This window comes from Oryctolagus cuniculus, chromosome 10 (assembly GCF_051225735.1).
Source record: "Oryctolagus cuniculus isolate XC-2025 breed Fujian yellow rabbit chromosome 10, ASM5122573v1, whole genome shotgun sequence".
Taxonomy (NCBI): domain Eukaryota; kingdom Metazoa; phylum Chordata; class Mammalia; order Lagomorpha; family Leporidae; genus Oryctolagus; species Oryctolagus cuniculus.
Genome location: NC_142876.1, coordinates 40,637,997 through 40,658,342, shown reverse-complemented (window position 1 = coordinate 40,658,342; position 20,346 = coordinate 40,637,997). Strand labels below are relative to the sequence as shown.

At 57.3% G+C, this 20,346-nt stretch overlaps 1 protein-coding gene across 50 annotated transcripts in view; it reads right to left on the bottom strand.

Moving 5' to 3' along the window:
- The window catches only part of CELF4 (CUGBP Elav-like family member 4), a 271,068-nt gene that overhangs the window by 11,198 nt on the left and 239,524 nt on the right, over window positions 1-20,346 (bottom strand). For 7 of the 50 annotated variants that reach the window (XM_017344137.4, XM_017344128.4, XM_008261239.5 and 4 more), the window contains exons 4-11: window positions 15,258-15,386; window positions 14,882-14,961; window positions 14,448-14,591; window positions 13,270-13,417; window positions 11,664-11,813; window positions 8,020-8,085; window positions 6,634-6,717; window positions 3,485-3,568 (exon numbers count right to left, since the gene is read on the bottom strand). In XM_017344137.4, coding sequence (XP_017199626.1) covers window positions 3,485-3,568; window positions 6,634-6,717; window positions 8,020-8,085; window positions 11,664-11,813; window positions 13,270-13,417; window positions 14,448-14,591; window positions 14,882-14,961; window positions 15,258-15,386 — 885 coding nt within the window. The remainder of the gene's footprint in view (window positions 1-3,484; window positions 3,569-6,633; window positions 6,718-8,019; window positions 8,086-11,663; window positions 11,814-13,269; window positions 13,418-14,447; window positions 14,592-14,881; window positions 14,962-15,257; window positions 15,387-20,346) is intronic. The other 43 variants (XM_017344123.4, XM_051851271.3, XM_008261247.5 and 40 more) reach the window with 15 other exon arrangements.

The window sequence follows — 20,346 nt, the reverse complement described above, 5'->3', positions numbered from 1 at the left end:
TCTGAGAGAGCTACACCTGGTGGCTCTTTTATTCCAGGCACTGCCTCCGTTAGCTTGTCTCCTTTCTTTGCTCAAGTTTGCAGCTACACACCATCACATGGGCATGGGAGTATGACTGCACTCCCTCTTATTTTTCCAAGTGTGACCCCTGGTGGAATCGGTCAGAGCCCAAAGGACAAAACCAACATTTGTATAAAGCGATACAGCAAAGAGTTTGCATGAACCATATTGGAGATTAGCCCCCAGTCACCCTTCCACTCCTGGCCCATGTCCTCTCCTGCACAGACCTTGAGAGTCTGATGCCTAAAGTTCAAGTCCTTGGCAGAACCAGGGCAGTTTTTAAACACGTGTGTCTGCTTATCCTGCTGTCCCCCCGGTTACTGGGTTACTGAGGGTGGTCTAACGAAAGTCTCTGTCCCTGCCAGGATGAGGGAGCCTGACTGAGGGTGACAGGCTGCTTCCTCATTCCCCAACCCCTACCCCAGCCTACTGGCACTGCTGGCTCCAACTCTACCTTGACGTCTGGACTTGGTGGCTCTTTTTGCGGGGAAACAATATATGAGCAAAGCAGGGAGGAGATGGAAGATAAAAGGGGCTGGAGGAGCTGCCTGGAGCAGAGCTGGAGGGAGGGCTAGCAACGGGACGGGTGTGGGAGTGAGGGGAGCAGAGAGGTGCTTCTGTGGGAGGAGAGCAGCCAGTTTCCTGAGGGTTGAGGGGCAGGAGTTGGGGAGTTGGGAAGTCTTTCAGACTCAAGGAAACCTTTCTTCCTCCACTAGTGTTGTTTACTGGGAGCCAGGACGGGGTCGGGGGGGGGCATCTCCCTGGCAGCCCAGGGACTCTGTGGACAGGACTCCATGCACCTGCTGCCATGTCCATGGTCCCCAGAACTGTCTTCTCCCAGGGCTTCCTCCCCCGAGGAAAGGCCACCTCCCAGACCCCATGGGAAGCCTCCAGAAGATTCTGTGTATGCTTGGAGAGTGCAGCCTTTGAGGACTTCATGTGAACACAAAACTACTTTCACTCCAAAAATAGCATGAGCCTGCAAAACATTTTCAGTACTACAGGGACTGTCATTTCCTGAGAGTGCTCTGGCCAAGCTCCTCCCAAAGGCCACTGCTAGAAGCTGCACACATTCCTGGGGGACAGCTGTTACAGTCCCCATTTCACAAATGAGGACACTGACAGTCACAGGGCTCAGTGACTTGTGTGGTGGTGTTAGGTCTCCCACAAAAAAACTTAGGGATAGACACAGAAGGCTTTGCTGCCAGAGTGAGAGAAAGAAAACCCCATTGGCTTAAGAAGGAAGAGCTGGGCTGGGCCAACACGGCAGGAGCTCATCCTCTCCATGCTGGAAGATGTGTAGCATTAGAAATTTGAGAAGAGTCAGAGTGGCAGTACACGGAGGATGAGTCCTATAAAAGGCAGGGAAAAACCCTAGTCCTGGAGAAGCGAAGTAGGCGACCATCTTACTGAAGGTGGTGCTTGGACAGGCTGAGGCAATGTCTTTGAAACCCAGCTTGCACCCGCACCAGTGACAGTGCCAGTGTGCCCAGACCACGTGGGGCTGGAGACTGAGCCTGTTCTAGCCTAGATACCCCAGCGCTTCCTGCGCTCTCAGCATTTTTCTTCGTGCTTACATCACATTGGAGACTGACTTTAAAAAGCAAGTGTAACTGATGCCATTTGCTGTTTCCCATGCACTGCTCTAATTCACAAGGAGCCATACCAGTTCAGGAGTGGTGGGGTGCAACTGTCGTTTTCTTTTTCTATACCCAAAGATGAGCTGCCAGGCCAATGCACTCCATATCATGGAAGGAACTCAAGTTTCCCGTGGCAGCCATGGGTAGGGGAAAGGGGGGAGGACAATGGTACAGAGACCTTGACTACTTTGGGGAACCTGCTTTGAGTTCTCAAGCTCTTCACAGTTTTGGAACATCGGTCTCCAAACTGGGAACTCTTGACACAGACTCCCTGATGCTTCTGCACCCTTGTACCTTCTCCCTTCACCATGCCCAATCCATGCCATGGGTTCTCTGAACAACTCAGTCCTCAGTACTGGGGGTCAGCCTGGAGATGCTGCATTTCTGGCAGACTCAGGTCTCAGTTCCATGTATGGGTCTTTGGGGCCTGGACTCCTAAGTCCTCAGGGACTTCGGAGTGGTCTGGCCCTAGAAGAATGGGATGATGAAAGCAGAAGAGGGAGAGGGACCAAAGAGGAGCAGAGGGGATGCCAGGAGGTTTCAAGCTTTCTGGATAGAATTGTCAGATTCAGCAAATACAAACCAGCATGCCCTGTTAAATTTGAATTTCAGATCAATAAGGATTTTTTTTTAGTGTAAGTATATCCCAAATTCTGCATGTGCCATAGTGCATGCAGTGTTTGGGACATACTTATAATAAAAAAGTATTTTAAAAAACGTATTCATTCTGGACCTAGAGTTCACATTTAACTCAACACCCTGCATTCACCTGGATCCGCCCAAGTCTTCTCCTCCCACCTAACATCCGCCATGGGCACTTTTCCTGAATGGTCCCACCATCCTCCACAGCCTTCCCCACCAAATGAAGTGTTCTCATGGGAATAGAAAAAGCCCTCCCTGGCACAGAGCCTCCTTCCCCCACAGCCTCCTGGCTCCTCATCCCCCGTTCCTTGAATCTTGCATCCCAGCCCCTGAATGTGCACTCCATCCCCCCCTGGCTGCGGGCCCCTCCCGCCTGGCTGCAGTCGGCGGACATCCGCGCCTCTGTTGCTTCGTGCTTCGCAGGGTTCCCTGTCGTGCCGCAGATGTGTTTCATCTGAGCTCGGAGCTTAGCTTCTGGGGGAGGGGCCCGTCTCCTCTCCCTGGCTCAGCAGTGCCTAGCTCTGGCAGCCTCAGAGGGCAGCAGGGGAGGAGAGGTCGCCGGACGGCAGCAGGAGGGCAGACAGGGAGAGGAGAAGGGTGCAGGGAGGGGCTGGCAGAGAGGTGGAGGGAGGCGGCTTCCGATCGGCGGACAGGGGCGGGGTCTCAGCTGGGCTGACTGCCCTCCGCTCAGCTCTGACTCCAGGGTTTAGGCCAGGGCCCTGAGAGTACGAGAGGAGGGGCCAGTGGGAGAATGGAGGAAACCCCCATTCGGGCTCTGCTCACTGCCTCTGCACCCCACCCGAAGCGACCCCTTCCCTCTGTCAGCCTTTGGGCTGGAAGCGGAAACCCATTTCTTGGACTGGGATGTGGGAGTTGGGAGCCGAGGGATGGGCAGGGAGAGCAAGAAGCGAACAGAGCGGAAGAGAAGAGAGCGGTGAGAGATGGAGGCGGGGCCGTCGGGAGCACCTGGGCGGGGCGAGGCGGAGGCGCAGGCTGACCGCACCGGGGCGCCGGCTCAGCGGGCGCCCTGCGAGCACCGCCCCGTCCTAGGTGAAGCTGATTGGTTTGTTATCTTTACCCACCAAAGCATTTACTTTGGTTTGTCGCCCGATCCACAAACACTTTCGAGGAGATGACATTACCGAAAGGGAGGAACATCTGCATCAGCTCAGCGTCCCCAAACTCCTGGGGCAGATGGTAGATGAACAGGTTACAGCCCTCGGGCCCTGCGGTGAGGGGAGGGGGCGGGCGGGGAGGAGGGATGGCGGGGTGGGGGAAGAGAGAGACAGAGGAGAGGTGAGCGAGTTAGGCAGCGCAGCGGGGAGGGCGGGGCGAGGTTAGGAGGGGGGGTTTCATTCCAGATCCAAGGGCGGCCCCGGGTCTGCGCTCTGCTCTGGCTGTGCGCACGGAACCTCTCTGTGCCACGGTGGCCTTCTCTGCAAAACGGATCAGTAACAGGGTCTGGCAAGGAGGTGCTGCAGAGGGGGAGGGCGGGGAGACGCGGGAGGGCCCCAGCTCGCAGGAGCGGAAAGAGTCACCCTGAGGCGGCCCCCTCGTGTGCTGGTCGCAGCTTCACTCCCGGCTCTGGCTCTCCGGACTGCATGGGGAGGGGAGGAGCATCTCCGCCCCTCCTCCTCCCTGGCCTCAGGCCCAACTGCCCTGCCCACAGGGGCGAGTATTTGGCCAGGTGCACCCTAGTCAGTCTCATTATAGGAAAGGTCCATTTCCTCACAACAGACCTGCCACCTCTGCAGCAAACTGCGCCAGGCTCCGCTAAGACACACTTTCCACGCGTAGCCCTTACAGCAACCCTGGGGTTTAACTACTATCATCACTGCCCCTTCACAGATGCGGACACCGAGGTCCAGAGAGGTTAAGTCACCTGCCAAAAGTCACACAGCTGTAGGGGCTGGGGAGCAGGATGAGAACCCACCCAGGCTGTCTGCCTCCACAGTGCGTGCTCTTCTACCTGCCTGCCGTGGATCTCAAACCGCTCCCCCGCCCCCGGACCCTGAACATTGCAGAGGTCTCTGGATTTCTGAAATTGCCAGACAGCTAAAGACTTATGTTCAAAATGCTCAATTTTAACTCTTTAAAATGGAAAACTTCCCAAGATGCAGTCTATTTGCTGCTGCCTTAACTAGTGCCTGTCATGTATAAAGTGGCTGTAGCCATTCCAGTGATGGAAACACTGCCCAGCTGGGTGGCTGCCAGGGACCTGATGGGAGGCTGGTGGAAACCTGAGCGTGAACTTGAAAGTGAAGGCTGAAAGGCACTGACGGGAGACCACTGGGCAGCTTTCACAGCCACAGCCAACCGTCCTGGTTCTGTAGGACCAGCGAGGCTGCCTCATGACCCAGTTCTGGAGCAGAGCTGGCTGTGGACTCTCTGCCCCATCTCTTCTTCCTCCTCTCCTCTTCTCCTCCTGCCTCCATCCATCCATCCTCATCCCTCGAGGCCCACAGCCCACAGCAAAGACTCCCCTGACCACCGAAGGCATCCATTGCCCTCCTTGGTCCCTGGTCCCCACCCTGCACCCCACCCTTCTGTCTCCACTGTCTCCCAGCACTCTGCCAGAGGACAGCACCTTCAGGACCAGGTGTGAGTGTGCTCTCCTGCCCACTCCAGCTCAGGTGGCCCTCCCCCAACCCCGTGTCCTCCAACCATGCCCTGTGACTGCGCCCCTCAATGCCTCCCAGCCATGGCTCTTTCTCCTCTCTTGCAGGTTTCCTCTCCAGCAAAACTGGCCACCCCCTGGGGACAGGGGCATCTGCCCCCCCTGTCCTCTAGCCAAGCATGCACCCCCTGCCTCCTCCAAACCTTTCTCTTCTGGGCTCCTCAGACAGCACCCCCCTCAGACTGACACCTGCCTGACTTGGGGCCCTCTCTCCCAAGTTCAGGTTCTGCAAGCTGCTTCCTGAGGATGACATGGCTGCTTTCCTCAAAGGGACAAGGCACCTTCACAGCCTGGGCCCCATCTGCAGGGCGTGAGGCTGAGCCTCAGGAACATTCTCCAGTCCCAGCCTGAATCTGGCCACCCCGGGCCCTTCCTGCGCCCGTTCCTGCATTCACAGAAGTGAGACCATCCAGATGCCTGGATGGGCAGCTCTTTAGGGATGTGAGAAATGGGAAGGCAGAGTTGCTGGCAAGGCCGTGCTGCAGTCGGCTTCCTCCAGGCTGTGGGGCCAGGGGCCTCTGGGGGGGTTGGGCACTGTTGCTTTCCAAGCTCAGCTCAGAGACAAGGAGCTGGCAGGAGGGCCCTCCGCAGCAACCAGCATCTCCTGATACACCAGTGGCATCACACGGAGACCGACTACGGGCAGGCTGGAGGGATGCAGCCTTTCTCGTCTGGGCCTCACGCAGCTCCGTGGCACCCAGCTTTGGCAGGGCTCCCACGCCCCGCAGCTTGCCTGCACCCCAGCTCACAGTATCCACGCTGTGCTCCTGCTGCTCCCTCCCCCCACCCCCAGCCTGGCATGTCTGCCTCCTCATCTCTCTTCCAGGCCCACCGCAGCCTTCCCTACCACCCACTCCCTGTGCTGTGATCTTGCCCGCGTGTGCAACGTGGTTTAGCCAATCCCCTGCTCTCAAGGGGAGGGGTCAGGACAGGGCCCAGCCTGTGCACCATGGCCAGTGAGAAAGGGAAACAACTAGGGGCCTGGGGTCGGGGGGAGCTGAAACTGCTGGGAGATGGAAAAGGTAGAAGGAATCAGATGGAGGGGTGGGGGGGTACAGAGTCAGAGTTGGGAAGAGGGAGCAGGTCATGGGGGCCTGAGTTCCAGACCAGCAGTAGGGGCCATCATGTGATCATGTGTGTTGGTCAGGCGACACTGGCCTGCCACTGCGTGTGTGTGTGTGTGTGTGTGCACGCACACGCAGCAGGGTAAGGAGACTCTAGAGCCCATAGGGAGCTGACTACAGCCTGAAGCTAGCAGGGAGGCAGAAGCAGCAGGGCCTACAGGCACAACTCTCTGCTCTGGGCCTGGACTGGCAACACTGGGGCACCTGGGCCCCACCCTGCATGGTTCTGACCTGACTGATGAAGGCTTAGACTGGAGGAGACAGGGGCAGGGCAGCCCCAGGTCACAGCTCACTGAGGGCACCAGCGCCATCCCACTTCCTGCCAGGGGGCCCAGGCTTGGCTGCAGTAGGGCATGAGCTGCCCACAAGACACACCCCTTACCCTGCCACCCCCACAACAACACGCAAACATGGCCACCTTGCCAATGCAACACCCCAGCCAAAGTGAGCGCCTGTTTGGGGAGAGGGGGAGGGAGGACCACATACTCACCTTCTCTCTGCTGCTGGGGGATCATCGGAGGTGGCTGAGGAAAAGCCTGGCTTATCTGACCATAGGCAGCAGGGTAGGCGGCTGCTGGAAGGTCAAAGAAAAGAGGCGAGAGGGACAGATGAGAGGCAGAAAGAGAGAGAGAGAGAGAGAGAGAGAGAGAGAGAGAGAGAGAGATTTCAGTGTCAGCAGGGAAAGCAGAGTGGCAAGGACTTGTGTGTCAGCCCAGCCACTTAAAATAAAGCCAGCTTTAGTTCTGAGTGCCGCTCAGGGAGAAGCAGCACAGTGATGATCAGGAGTGTGTGTGTGTGTGTGTGTGTGTGGGTGTGTTTGGGAGAAGCAAGCAATCTGAACAGTGGACCATTCACATGTATGGATACCGCAAAATCATAGCTAAAAAAAGAAAATCAAAATGCTCTGGACAAGATCCTGCTACACCACCAAGGTGTGGAATCTGCTAGGTGGTTTTCCTGCTTCTCTGAGCTGTGGCTGACTCTGGCTGGCCCCCTCTCACTCTCACTCAGAGGGTGTCTGTGTGGGAGGTGGGGATTCCCCTCAAGGGGTGGACTTGGCCTCTGGGGAGCTGCCATGGCCATCCCCTGGGTCAGTGAACTGAACTGTTCACACCTATGTGTTGTGGACTCAGAAGGAAAGAGCCAGAGGTGAGACAGGAATGGCCAGCTGTCTTCTTGGCTTAGCCTGGCTTCTGTGGCTGCAGGGGCCAAGATCAGAACTCAGGGGCCCAGCAGGTGGAAGTGCTTCTTTCGGGCTACTGATGAGCGAGGCTAGCTTCCACTGAGTCTCCACCTTGCCAGGCAGCCCCGGGGCTGGCTCTCCTAAAGGGCTGGCCAGGTCAGACAATAGGACACAGGCTGGCAGAAGGGACAGTGGTGCGTTGCTCAGCCCAGGGGTGGAGCATGGAGAAGCTTCGCTGGTAGCTTGGCTGGGCCCAGTGAGCCCAGGCTATCTGCTGGCCCCAGGGCTGTCTCTTCTCACCTCTCCTCCCTGTCCCCTACCTGTATCTGCTCAAGCTCTTCTCTTGCTGCCTGTTACAGCGAGGCCGGTGGGCCATGGGCACCACTCCCCCCTCCAGAGCCCCTTCTTTCAAACTCAGGCATCTGTGCTTCCTGGGCCAGGGACTGTGGAGTGTGGCTTGGTGCTCCTGGCAGCGAGTGGGGAGTTGACTGGCTATCTCATACCAAGCTCTGCCCACCCATCGAGACCAGGGCACCCTGCCACTCCCTCCCTCACCCCTCACAGTGCTGAGCCCAGGTCTGGTTTTGGGGAGGGTGGGGACAAAGGGGAAAAGAGGTGTGTGGGCCCCTCTGCCCCGGGCATGGCGAGATGAATGTAGACGTGGAAGAGCTGAGGGGACGCGTGGATACTAACGACCTGCATACTGCTGCACTCCGGCGTAGGCCTGCTGCAGGGGGTCCGCGGCAGTAGGGCTCTGTGCTGCAGGAGAACCAAGGGGGCAGAGGTCAGCAGTGTCTTCCCAAACCGGCCTCTCCCCCACCACGCCCGTGGGGACAATGCAGTGGCCGCACAGCCCATCCCATCGGTCAGTAAGCTCTGCCCTGGGGTATGGCATCTGAAACAGCAGCTCTGAGTGCCTGGGCCCTGTGGGGTACCCCCGTCCTCAGCCCAGGTTGCTTAGCAGGGTAGAGAGTTGCCCACCCTGGCTGGAGGATGCAGGCTGTAGCTGGGCTGAGGATATGAACTGTGGGATTCAGGTGCAAGTCTGTGGGGTGCTAGGGAGATGCCAGAAGGGCTTAGCCATCAGCGACTTGGTGCAGACACACAGTGGCAGTGGGGGGAGGGTCCGGCCCTGGAGAAGAGCTTTTGAGGAGGGTGGTGCTGGAAACCGTTATTGGGAGGGTGGGCTCCTCCTTGCCAACCCTTAGCACAAGGCTCGAGCAGTGAGTAAGGGACAACCTGGAAGATCCCAGCTGCGTAGAAGAAAGGACACTGGCCTGCAGGGGAGGCCTGGGTCTGTTCTCCGTAGGTCTTCCACTCCTGGGCCATGGCTGAGGGGCTTCCAACAGGCACTGGCCTCACAGAGGAGGGCTGCCCATGGGTTGGGAGAAGGGTGCTGCCCACAAAAACTGAGGAACTGGAGAACCCAGGACCTTTCTCCTCTGCTTATCCTGGGGTTCTAGGATGTCTACTGCACAGTGCCAGGAGAGGACCCTTGAACTGACACTGGCAAAAAGCTTGGGGCAGCTGGCCTGAGGCAAAGACTTGGCTCGCCTCTACCACCTTTGCTGTCTCTGCAGGAGCTGTGAGCAGGACTTTGGTGAGCAAGGCCGAGGAGGAGTGACGTGGGAGTGGGCTGGCCCTGGAGGCCAGGGAGGTGGGAGGAGACAGATGCTCTTCCAGAGGGAAGATGCCCAAGATGTTTGAGGGACAAACCGGGAAACACAGGCAGCATCCAGAAAACCATCTGGGCTCCTCTGCCTGTGGATTCAGGTGAGCCAGGCTTTGGGGCCTTCAGACTGGGGAGAATTCCAAAACTTCCCTTCTGAGCTCTTGTCCTGAGTTTCTCAGTAAAATTCCATTAGAAAAATAGCACTGGATCTCAGGGGAGCCTAGGGAAAAGCCTAGGGCTGAGGTCCCCAGAGACAGCAGGATGGCAGATCCAATAGCTCCTAGGACCTGGGATGCAGCAGGGGAGCTGGGCCCACAGGGGCTCTGTGCAGAAAGGAAGAGCTAAAGACGGGTCAGGAGGCAGGCTGCTTCCTGCCTGGAGCCCTCCTGGTCCAATCCCACATCTGCCCCATGGAGCAGACTGCAGCCATGTGATGCCAGCACTGGCATGCTTGGTGGCGAGGCCTCTTCCTGCCTCCTGCTCCCTCTGCCAGTCTTGTCTGCCTGCCAGCCTCTAAGTCCTCAGGAAGGGAGGCTCCTCCTCCTGGCCTTCCTAGTTGCTCCCTATACGGTGGCTTTGTGCTAATTAGTAAAGGGTGCCCCCTCCTCATGGCACAGTTTGGTGCCCTCACACAAAGCACAACTTGTACAACTTCCAAGGTAGCCAGCCCCAGTCCCCAGCACAATGCCAAGAACATGGTCAGAAGTCAGTAGCGCAACTAAGGCCTGTGAGAGCCGTCCCTTCAAGGGTGTTAGGTGGCAGTCAAGGCCATACTGTATGCTTCCAAGATGCTCTTGAAGAGTAAGAGGGGGGAAGACAGAAGCTACCTGGGGCTAGGAAATGGAGAAGAGCAGTAGTGGGACCCTTTCCACTTCTCTGCCTAACGACCTCATTAGTAACTGCCAAAGAGTGAGCATTTTGAAGGATCTCGCTCATTACAGCGGGCTCCAAACTCTGCATCTAAAGCTGGTAAATTAATTTTTTTAATGCACTACTTTTTGCCTTTCCTTCCCTCCATCCCTCCCTCCTGCTCTGGCAGGGAATTGTTTATGGGATGTGGCAGATTGTTACAAATGGGGGAAAGAAACAGTTCCACATTCCATAATGGAAAAGGCTCACAGATGCTGGTGCGGGTGGGGAAGGAACAGGTTTGTCAGGATCCTGAGATCCAGATGGGACTGGAGGCAGGGAGGGAGCGCAGTATGGAGACGCCCAGATGTGCTGGGGACGGCATCTCCCAGCCCACAAGCCTGAGATTGGTGGGGTCGCTTCCACCTCCAACTTGCAAAGCCCCTCCCTGCCACCCCTACCAGACTAGAGTTTTTATCCTTAAACACTGCGGGTCTTCTGGGTCCTACTTCACTCTCTGGACTGTTCTGCCCCCTTTTCTGTGCACTGCACTGGAGTGGGGTTAAGGACAGCTCCACATTCAGTCAGGAAACTCCTCTATTTCCTTCCAGTGCAGTGACCTTGACCTCTACTAGTGAGAATTTTATGTACCACAGATGTATGAGCCTCACTCCCAACAGAACCTAGAATCTCTAGGTTTCTGTGGTTTTAATCATCCTCACAGTGGAATTGAGTGGGCACTCAGAGTGGAGAGCAGAACATCGCCCCTCTTTCTGACCTGCCTCAGGCTGGCCTTCTCTGCCCTCTTGGGGACAAACTCCTTACCATCCTTGCCCCTGCCAGACAAGCTCCCTCCTGCCTGTTAGTGTCCAGGAAAGCCCACCCTGTCCCACAGGAGTGTGCTCCTTGCTCCTTCTTACCTCTCCAGTTCTGCCCATCTGTTAAAGTCCTGAGCCTCCTCCTCCAGCAGCCTCTTTGGGGCTTCTTCAGGCTAGAGAGCTCTGGCTTCATTTCAATCCTTTAGCGTCTCAAGTCTGAGAACACTCACTCTTGATAACTTCATTCTGCCTGTCTCATCATACTGTACAGGGGACAGCCCTATGCCGTGCCCTCTTTCTGGCACCCTCCTCTCCTCCAGCAGATTGGGCCCTTACTGATACTTACAGGGACCCTGCACCCTCCTCCTCCTCTGCCCTCCAGGACCGGGGCAGCACTCTTCTCATCTCTGCTGACCTCTAACTACTCCCTAGGGCTCTAGGCCCACCTTCCCCTCCCTGATACCAGTCCATACTCCAGATCAGAGAGAGAACTGCTTCAGACAAGTGCACCCTCTTACCATGTGAGGGGAACAAAGCTAATTTTCCTGTGTGTCGGTCCTGGAGCTGTCCAAGGTGCTGACCACAGTTTTGCGTGCACTGAGGGACTGGGCTGGTACATATCTTATTATTATTATACTTATTATTCCTTTAGTTCCTACCCTTTTACTTCTTATAGGTAAGATTCATATTCAGTTAATGTACAGTTACTATCCTCTCTATCTGGCCACACAACTTCCGCCAGTCTCTTTTCCTTCCTGAGGGAGCCCCTGGAATGGTGTTCTCTCTCACTAATCAAATCGACATCTTCACAAGGGTGGGGTTTTGGTCTCTTATCTCCAAGTAGAGGAAGGAGCTGGCTCTGCTTGATCACATTTGGGATTCCACCAAGGAATAGAAAGGAGGCAGGAGCCCACGTGTTCATTGTTATAACGGCAAAGGCTGGGACAGACGGGATGAGTGTGCCACATGGGGAAGGAAGGGCTACCCAATGTGCTTACCTGGGTAGGGGTGGATACCATTGGCAAACACAGCTTCCGCAGCAGGTTGCCCATTTGCCTGCGGGGGGAGGCCGGTGAAGCCGTTCACCCCAATGGGGGACGGGATGCTAGGCACGGCTGGTGCAGTGATGCCCGGAGGGGTGCTGCCACCTGGTTCCAAGAGTATGGAGGCGGGGAGGCAAGCAGAAGAAAGGTGAGGAAGACAAACCACCATGCTGTTTCCAAGAGCCTAGGCACAGACTTGGACCTCACACACCAGCTCAACCTTAACTGTGGCCCATGCCTTGGCTTATCTCCCTAGATGGAGTGGCCTCACCCATCCCAATTACATTCATCTTTCAATATGGAGTTCAAATCCCTACCCAAGAAAGACTTCCCTGACCCCTGGGCCAACAGCACATACACTATTCTCCATGCTCTTGGCTTTAACCACACCTGTCTTCCTTCAGAGTCTTTTTCAGTGACTCTTGCTCACCCCAGCTAAGTCAGGATGTACTGATCCTTGTTTGCTCCAGGAGGGGCTGTCTGCCTCCCCAGGAAGAAGTCTGGCTGCTCACATGTAGAAGGTCCCAATTCTGGCATTGCATCACACTGAGGGAAAGTCTCTCTGAGGATGAAGACCTGGGGCTGGTCCATCACCTGAGCTCATAATGTCTCTGAGGTTGGGAATCAGAGCTGTGGGGCAAATGCTCAAGTTGGGCCTGGAGATGGCACAGTCTTTGCAGCTTTTAGCTGGGGGAAAGAAGAGCCCCCTGGATGTCAGGAAGGTTACTGCTAGGATGCAGTATGTCCTGGATGCAGACAGCCAAGGCAGCTCAGTGAAGGAGAGCAGGTGGTGCTAGGCCAGCCCTTGGGTCTATAAACCAGTTACTCAACTTTGATACCTCTGTCATTCAGAGCCTGACAGTCCCTTGTTGAAGCTGGCCTGTGTATTGGAGGGTATAGAGCAAAGTCCCTAGTCTCTCCCCCACTAGATTTAAGCAGCATTCTTCTCCTGCACCAATAAAGATGTCTCTAGACATTGACAGACAAACTGGGGGTGGGAGGAAGCCAAACGGTGCAGATTGAGAATCACTGGGTGGGACAACAGCCAAAATCAAGAATTGTAAGCTAGGTTGTTTCCAACCTTGTCCTTCGATAATGCTTGTGGTTCCCTCTAGCTTGTTGTGTGGTTTTCTTGGGAAAACCTAGTGAGTCTAGGTTGGGTTAGAGAGAAATGAGAAAAGGGGCTCCTCTGTGCCTGGGCCAGCTTCTGAACAAGGCCAAAGAATGGGCAAAGCTCTTTCCCTGCAGAGAGATGTCATGGCACTTTCCGTCCAGATGCCTACTGCTAATAGAGATCAGGATGAACTCTTTCCTGATATAGCAAGGCCACATGAGTGAAATTCTCACCACCCTGAAACCACACAATGTAATGTGTGGGGCCCACATACCATCTTCCCTTGGGTCCCCGGTGCTTAGAACATTTTTGAGACAACCTTCCAGAGAACAAGGCCTGCTTGGGCCCAGGATCCTGGTCCACTGGTGGCCAAAATTAGGGACCAGCCTGGACCTGGCTATCGTCCCATCAGACCAGGCCCTGTGTTGCTGGTATTTGCTGGCTCACCTGAGGTTGGGGTCATAGGTGCGGCCGCCAGGCCGTTCATGTTGAGGGCCGCCATCTGCTGCATCTGGGCGGCAGCGAAGGCAGCCATGGGGTTCAGGTAGCCCCCCTGAGCGACTGATGCCATGAGCGCCGCTTGCTGCTGCATCAGCTGGGGCAGAGGGAGTGGAAAAAATATCACGCGCTTCCAAAGGGGATCCCTCCCTGCCACGGGGCTCAGCTCCCAGAGACCAAACTCCTGGGCCCTGAGCCCCAGGGAGTCCAGTCTCCCAGCCACCACCCCCAGAGAACCCCACTGCCTGCCCCGGTCCTCACAGCTTTTTAGAGAGCCTCCCACATCCCAAAGTTAGAGCAGGGCAGTGTTGTAGAAGGGTGGGGAAGGGGGCTGGCTCCACGGTGCTGATCGTCCCTGCATGAGGCATGTCACTCATGGGGATGTGACACCCAAAGTGCTAGAGATGTGTTGGATCAGCCTTTGTCAAACTAACTTAGCTTAGATATCTGTTCAAAATGTGTTCACCGGGAGTCTGCTGGGCACAAGTGACAGGAGACTCACAATGGGACCTCAGGTTCCCCCCACCACCACTACCATTACCCTATCCTCAGTTAATGCCACAAAGCTGCATAGGGACAGGAAAGGCTGGGCACTGATGAGGAGGGTGTGGTGGGCTTGCATTCTTAGAACCAACATCCTGGCCAACCTCCGTGCCATTCACACAGTAGGGTTGTGGCACAGGTCTGGAGGCGGCTCAGGGAGATGTGGCAGAGTGCACTCCAACGAGGAAGGAGGTCTGGGGCACTACAGGGGAAGTGTGGGTGGGCAGGGCTTTGGGGCATCTCCCAGGACCCCTGCCAGGAGTGGCCAGAAGGCCTGGGGACATCCTTCCTTGAGTGAGGGTGGGGTGAGGGAAGTGACAACCAGAACACCACCCATGGGCTGAGGGGCACTCAAGCTCACCCACCTTGCTGCCTTGCCGAGAGCCTTCTCCCCAGCGCCTCCCCTAAGAAACAGGATCACGACACTCCTCCTGGCAGCCTACCCTTCCCCACCACAACTGGATGAGCCTTCTTCTAACCCCTCAGGCCAGGCCCCTCCTCACTCCCAGGGCGGGAACACTAGTTCAGGGTAGGTGTGCCCGCTCCCCGGGCTCCAATCCCCAGCCACACAGGCCCTCACTTACTGCCTGGGCATAGGCGCCGTAAGCCCCGAACGGAATCGCCATGGGGTTGAACATGCCCATCTGGCCAGCCATCTGCTGCATCCGCCGCATCGTGCGCTCCTTGTCGGTGTCGGCGAACTTGACCACCAGGCTGGACGAGGCTCCCTGCGGCAGGGGCTGCGCGTGAGACTCCCGCGCCCCAGCGCCTCAGGGCCCACCCTGCCTCCTCCGCCGGGCGACACTGTGCAAGGCGCGCACAACACCGGCAACCACTAGAGTCGGGAACCCCATCGCGGCGGCCTTTCCCGCCTGGGTAGCCCCAGGGCCTCAGCGCCCTGGTCTGAGATCCGGGGGCAGGGATGAGGCATTTCTTCATCAGGGGCTGGAGGGCGGGCACGACGTGGGCAGCAGGACTGGGGGCGCCGCGTCGGTCCCGCCGCAGAGGGCGCACTCACCGGCATGGTCTGGCTGCCGTGGAGCGCGTTGATGGCGGCCTGAGCCTCGGCGTGGGACGAGTACTTCACAAAGGCGCACCCTGCAGGGACGCGACAGGCTGAGCCTCGCCCGGGCACCCGGAGGGCGGCCGGCCGCCCCGGGAACCGAGCTCTCCCACGGGAGGGGCCGAGTCCCGGGCGAAAGCAGAACGGGTGAGACCCCGGGATCTGGAGACACAGGGCGACACCGAGACAGGGAGACCTGGAGCGGCCTCTAGTACGAGCACCTTTCGGTCGCCCCCGCCTGGGCCGACTTTGAGCCTCTCGCGGGCCCCGGGCCCCGGGCCCCGGCTCCCTCCCCGCCGCCCCGGCCCCGCCCCGGTCCCGCTCCGCCCACCCTTGCTGTTGCCGTCGGGTCCGCGCAGGATCGTGCACTCCTCGATGTTCCCGAAGGCCTCGAAGAGGCGGCGCACGTCGTCCTCGGACTGCTGCTTGTTGAGCATGCCCACGAAGAGTTTTCTATCTTCTAGAACAAAATTAGGAGATGCTTACCCGGGCCGGGGGCAGGGCGGCGCGGGGGGCAGGCCCGGGGGGTGGGGGGGAGAAGGGCGCGGCCGGAGAGGGGAGGGCCACAGGGGAAGGGGAAGGGCTGAGCGGAAGGCTGGGAGGGGGCTCGGAGCTGGAAGGAGAGAAGGGGAGAGGGGGACCGAAGTGGGGTTTGGGGGCGGGGTGGCGAGGGGAGGGCAAGGGGCTGTGGCATGCAGGAGCCAGGCGGCAGCGACTCGGCCTCCCCCTGCCTGGAGGGCGGGCGCACACTGAGGCTCAGCGCCCTGGTGTTCGGTTCCAGCCCGCGTGCCCTGCCTCCCTCTTTTCAAATAGACAGCATCTTCCTCGGGTGCCAAGTCTGTCACAGGCCCTTTGCTTGTACTCCATATGCTCTTCCCTCCGGTGAACACCCCACGCCACAAGGCGAAAGCTTTCTCTAACGTGTCTCAGTTTAAATGTTGCATCCTCACCACTGTCCCACCTTCCATTTTGTTCTGTCTCTGCTGCCTATTAGTGCAGCCAGGACTTCAAAGGACAACTATTTACTGCTTCGACGGTGTGGTCGGGTTGGTTTCTCTCTAGCTCCCCTCCCCCACCCCGTCCACAGGTCTGCTCCCTGGGGAAAGAGACCAGGTTTTCTGCAGCAGCAGCAGTGCCTGGCACACAGTGGGCCCCCAGTGCAGGTAGGGAATGAACAGAGGACGACAGACTGTGTGTTCAAGGTCACTCCCCGGGGGCACCTTCTTTCTGTCTTGCACGTTTTTACCTCTATCTGCCCCTTCCTTGGTTTGGTCATTCCTATTTGTTCAGGCTGAAAATTCACCCCTGGGCACCCAGTTTGGGGAGCGTGTTCCTGTAGGTGATGCAGCCCCCTGGTGCCTGCGAGGAGTATCTGAGTGACGGGTTGCGTTGGGGCGTGGATCTGTAACAGCAGGGAAATGACTGCGGAAGGGGCTCGCAGGCGCCTGCAGTTTTTACTCCTGTCACTGGCAGGTGGAATCTGTGCTCCCTCCTTGGCACTGTCTTTGGGGGATGTTTGCTCCGTGGAAGCCAGCGTCATGCTGGGAGAACCCCCAGGCAAGCCACAAGGAGGTCCCCAGCTCACAGCCCACAGACTTGGGAGCCGGAGAGTCCCCAGATAATTCCTGCTCCCAGCCGATGAGTCTTCTGGCCGAGGCCCCGGCATCCTGGAGCAGAGACAGGCCTCCCACGCTGGGAGCAGGGACTTGGAAACCAAGGAGAAAGAATAGAGAGGATGGGGAGAAGTGAAGAGGGAGAGGGGAAGTGGCTGGAGCCAGAGAGAGGAATGAGAAACCAGAGCAGGGGAGGGTGGGCAGGAAGGGAGGGCAGAGGCGAAGAAAGGGTGGGGGCCCTTTAGTCCAGGAAGCTGCAGGGTGGTTGTGCTGAGGCGCAGCAGCCAGAACGTCTCTTCCTCTGCCTCGATGCCCAGCGCTCACCCTCCCACCCTCCCACTCCTCAGCACCCATTTAAGGCTCTGGTTAAATAGGATTTCCACAAAGACTAAGAGGTGCAACCTTGCCCCTGCTGATTCCTGGCCCTCCTGCTTAAAAATTCTATTTCTTCCCTGGGAAAGAAAAAGGAAGGGAAGGGAAGGCACCTCCTCCGCCTGCTGGAGCCTGATTTCAATGCTGGGCCCGCAGCCCCTGCCTTCGCCTCTCCTGATGTCTGAATGTATTCCTTTATTATCATTATGACAGCTTTCTGATTGCATTAAAATTCATCCACACACGCCTTTCCATCCAGCCACCCTTTTGCCAGTGGTGGTTTTTTTTTTTTTTTTTTTGCTAATTCCCTTTTCCGGCCCCTGCCATCTGGGTTCACTCACTGCGTGGTTCTCTGTTGCAGGCCCGAGCCCCCTACTTGAGGCCTTTCTGAGCATGCTGGGAGCAACGTGGGATTGCCCCTGGGAGACTGCAGCTCGCCTGCCTTCTGGAAGGGTGCAAGGGACCAGAGACCCCAGACTGCACTCACTTTCTCCAGGTACTCTTGGATCAGCCCCACCTGCCTCATGTGTGTGCATGCAGTGTGCACTTGGCTTTGGTCAGCATGGCAGCGATTCTAATGCTTGCCTTTCAGACCAGGGGCTGCCAGGATGCTGAGTTCACCAGTGGACTCCCTCTTGAGCCAGGCCCACCGGCTCATACCCGGGTTTCTTTGCCTCCCAGCTCTGTAACTGCTCCACCCTCCCATAGTGCTTGCCAGGATTCCAAAGACACACAGGCACAACAAAGGCCATTATCATTATTTGGACTTCTCCATTCAGGGGCAGGAGGAAATGGAGCTGCTGTGCCCCCTCTGTTTGCCTTGCCTTGCCCTGGTCTGGCCAGGAGAGACACTCCTGCAGTGAGGGGACAGGGGGCACAAAGGGGAGAAGTCAGAGGACCCACATCCTTGGCCAAGGCAGGCTCCAGAAGCAATAGGTTGGAACAGACTCTGACCAGCTGAGATAGACGTCCCCTTGTCCCCACCCCTCTGCCCGCCTCCATCTGGCATCCTCTACCCACATGCACTGTCCCATGCTCTCTTGGATGACAAAAAGTATCACTTGGATGAGGTCTTGGATCTGATACCAACCTAGCAAAGTCTCAAAGAGTGACTCAGTTTTCCCAGCCAGTGTCCACTCTCTTCCAACACCAGCACAGACTCCTCCTTCCTGGCCACTGTCCAGATGCCTTAACTGGGATCCCTGGGTAAAGGGGACACTCTGGTGGCCTCAGCATCCTTGGGGAGGCCTCAGCCCTGAGCCCCTGGCTTCCCACAGTTGGGCTGCTCCTTTGAGGTGTCCAGACAGGTGCAGCTATGACCGGACTGAGGGAGTGGAAGGACCAGAGATGCCCCTAAGTAATAGGTCACTGAGACCCCTAGGGGAACCCAGAGATGCGGGAAGCAGCCAGAAGACCCCTCTTCTGCACGGAGCCCAGTTCAGGCTGAAATCCATGCTGTGCTCTCTTTCTACACCAGGACAGAAAAAGCATTAGTAGTCAGGCTGCAAGGGCATGCCAGGGACCTGGAGGAGACGCATGCAGCCTTGCTGCCCTCCAGCCCCAAGCCACACATGGGCCCTCCAGGGCAGGGGCAGAGCGAGGGGAGCACGTCCTGGCAGCCACACAGCACCTGATCTCAGCACCTTCCCTGTGTGGGACCTGGCTCCAAGCACTGCTTATGCCACAGGAAACAAGAGATGCGAGGCTCTTTGCTGGGGGGGGGGGGGGAACCTCCTCGTGGGGTGATAGGCTATCCACAATAAACAAGCCCCTAACCAAAGCTAGGGCCAGTGGGACTGCTGCACAGGCCCCCCCCCCCCCCAGAACTGATGTGCCTGCCCTGGAGTGGCCAGCATGGCAGAGCTGGGCAGGACTCTGGATAACACGGAGGACAAGGAAGCTTGGGCAGAGGGGGGATGCCCAGGTGGGGCCCACAGCTGGGGTGGAGACTAAACCCAGTGCCCCCAGCTTCTCCATTGCAAAGCCCTTGCTGCACCTGTGCCTGCAGGTGTGAGGCCACACCTGGGGTTCTGGGAGAAAGGCTGAGAGACAGAAGGTAGGTACTGGTCCCTACATGGACCCAAGAAAGCAGCTGGGCTCTATGCTCAGAGGCCCCACCCCTGGGGAAGCAGGCAGAGTCTCTCCTCAGCACTCAACCTTCTGGGAGCTGGGAGTGGGGCAAGCTGATAAAACAATGGATCAGATCCATGGGGAGCCCGAAGGCTATGCTTCATGGACTCCAGAGCCTGTCCCAGGGATCCCAGGGAGAGAGAGCAGATGGGTCTGGTGGTCACACCCAGTAGCCAGAAGGGGCTCCCTGTGGGAAGAAGAAGCAGCTACACCTTGCAGGCTTCTGAGAGGAGGCGGCTGGAATTAGGATGTGCAGGGGACAGATGTAGACAGCTGCAGGCCCACCACAGAAGTTGAACAAAGGCTGAGAGGAGAAGGGACCCCTTTGTGCACTTTCATCTGCTCCTAACCTGTCACTGCCAGGGCCAGGTCTTGCATCAAGAGGACCCTGAAGGAAGCCTGACTTTGCTTTGCCAGCTACCTGCACCCCCTCCCACCAACACGTGCGTCTTCCAGTCCCAAGACCCCAGTCTGACTCTAAGCTTTGGTTTCTTAACCTACACAAATCTTTGAACTTCACCTTCTGGAAGCCACAGGTGCTTTTGAAAAGACAGGGGAGGAGCCAACGCTGTGGCATAGTGGGTAAGGCCGCCCCCTGCAGTTCCGGCATCCCATATGGAAGCTGGTTCGAGATCCGGCTGCTCCACTTCCAATCCAGCTCTCTGCTGTGGCCTGGGAAAGCAGTAGAAGATAGGCCAAGTCCTTGAGCCCCTGTACCCGCATGGGAGACCTGGAAGAAGCTCCTGGCTCCTGGCTTCGGATCAGCGCAGCTCTGACCATTGTGGCCAGTTGGGGAGTGAATCAGTGGATAGAAGACCTCTCTCTCTCTCTGCCTCTCCTTCTCTCTCTGTGTAACTCTGACTTTCAAATAAATAAATAAATCTTTCAAAAAGAAAAAAAGAAAAGACAGGGGAATCTGGGCACCAGAATCTCCTGCTTCCTTGCTCGTCTCTCCATGAGGGAGATGAAGGCCCCTGGGCTCCTCCACCCCCTGGTGTCAGGGCAGAAATGGGGCTCAAGCTGGAAGGATTTGTGTGCTAAGAGGAGGGCCCATGCACCATGGTGGAGCCTCAGGACTGGGAGAGGCGCCTAAAGGGGATATTTCAGGGCTGTGCCTTAGCAGCTCCCCGCCCCAGCCACATGGGAAGCATCTTGTTGGCCGAGCAGGATGAGTGGGCCCCTTACTCAGAGGGCAGGCTGGTGACAGCAGCACCACTCAGCTTGCCAGTATCCTGGTGCTAATGCTCAAATTCCGGTTTAATTTTCAAAATTTGCTTTGTTCATTACCATCGGCATTAAACAATA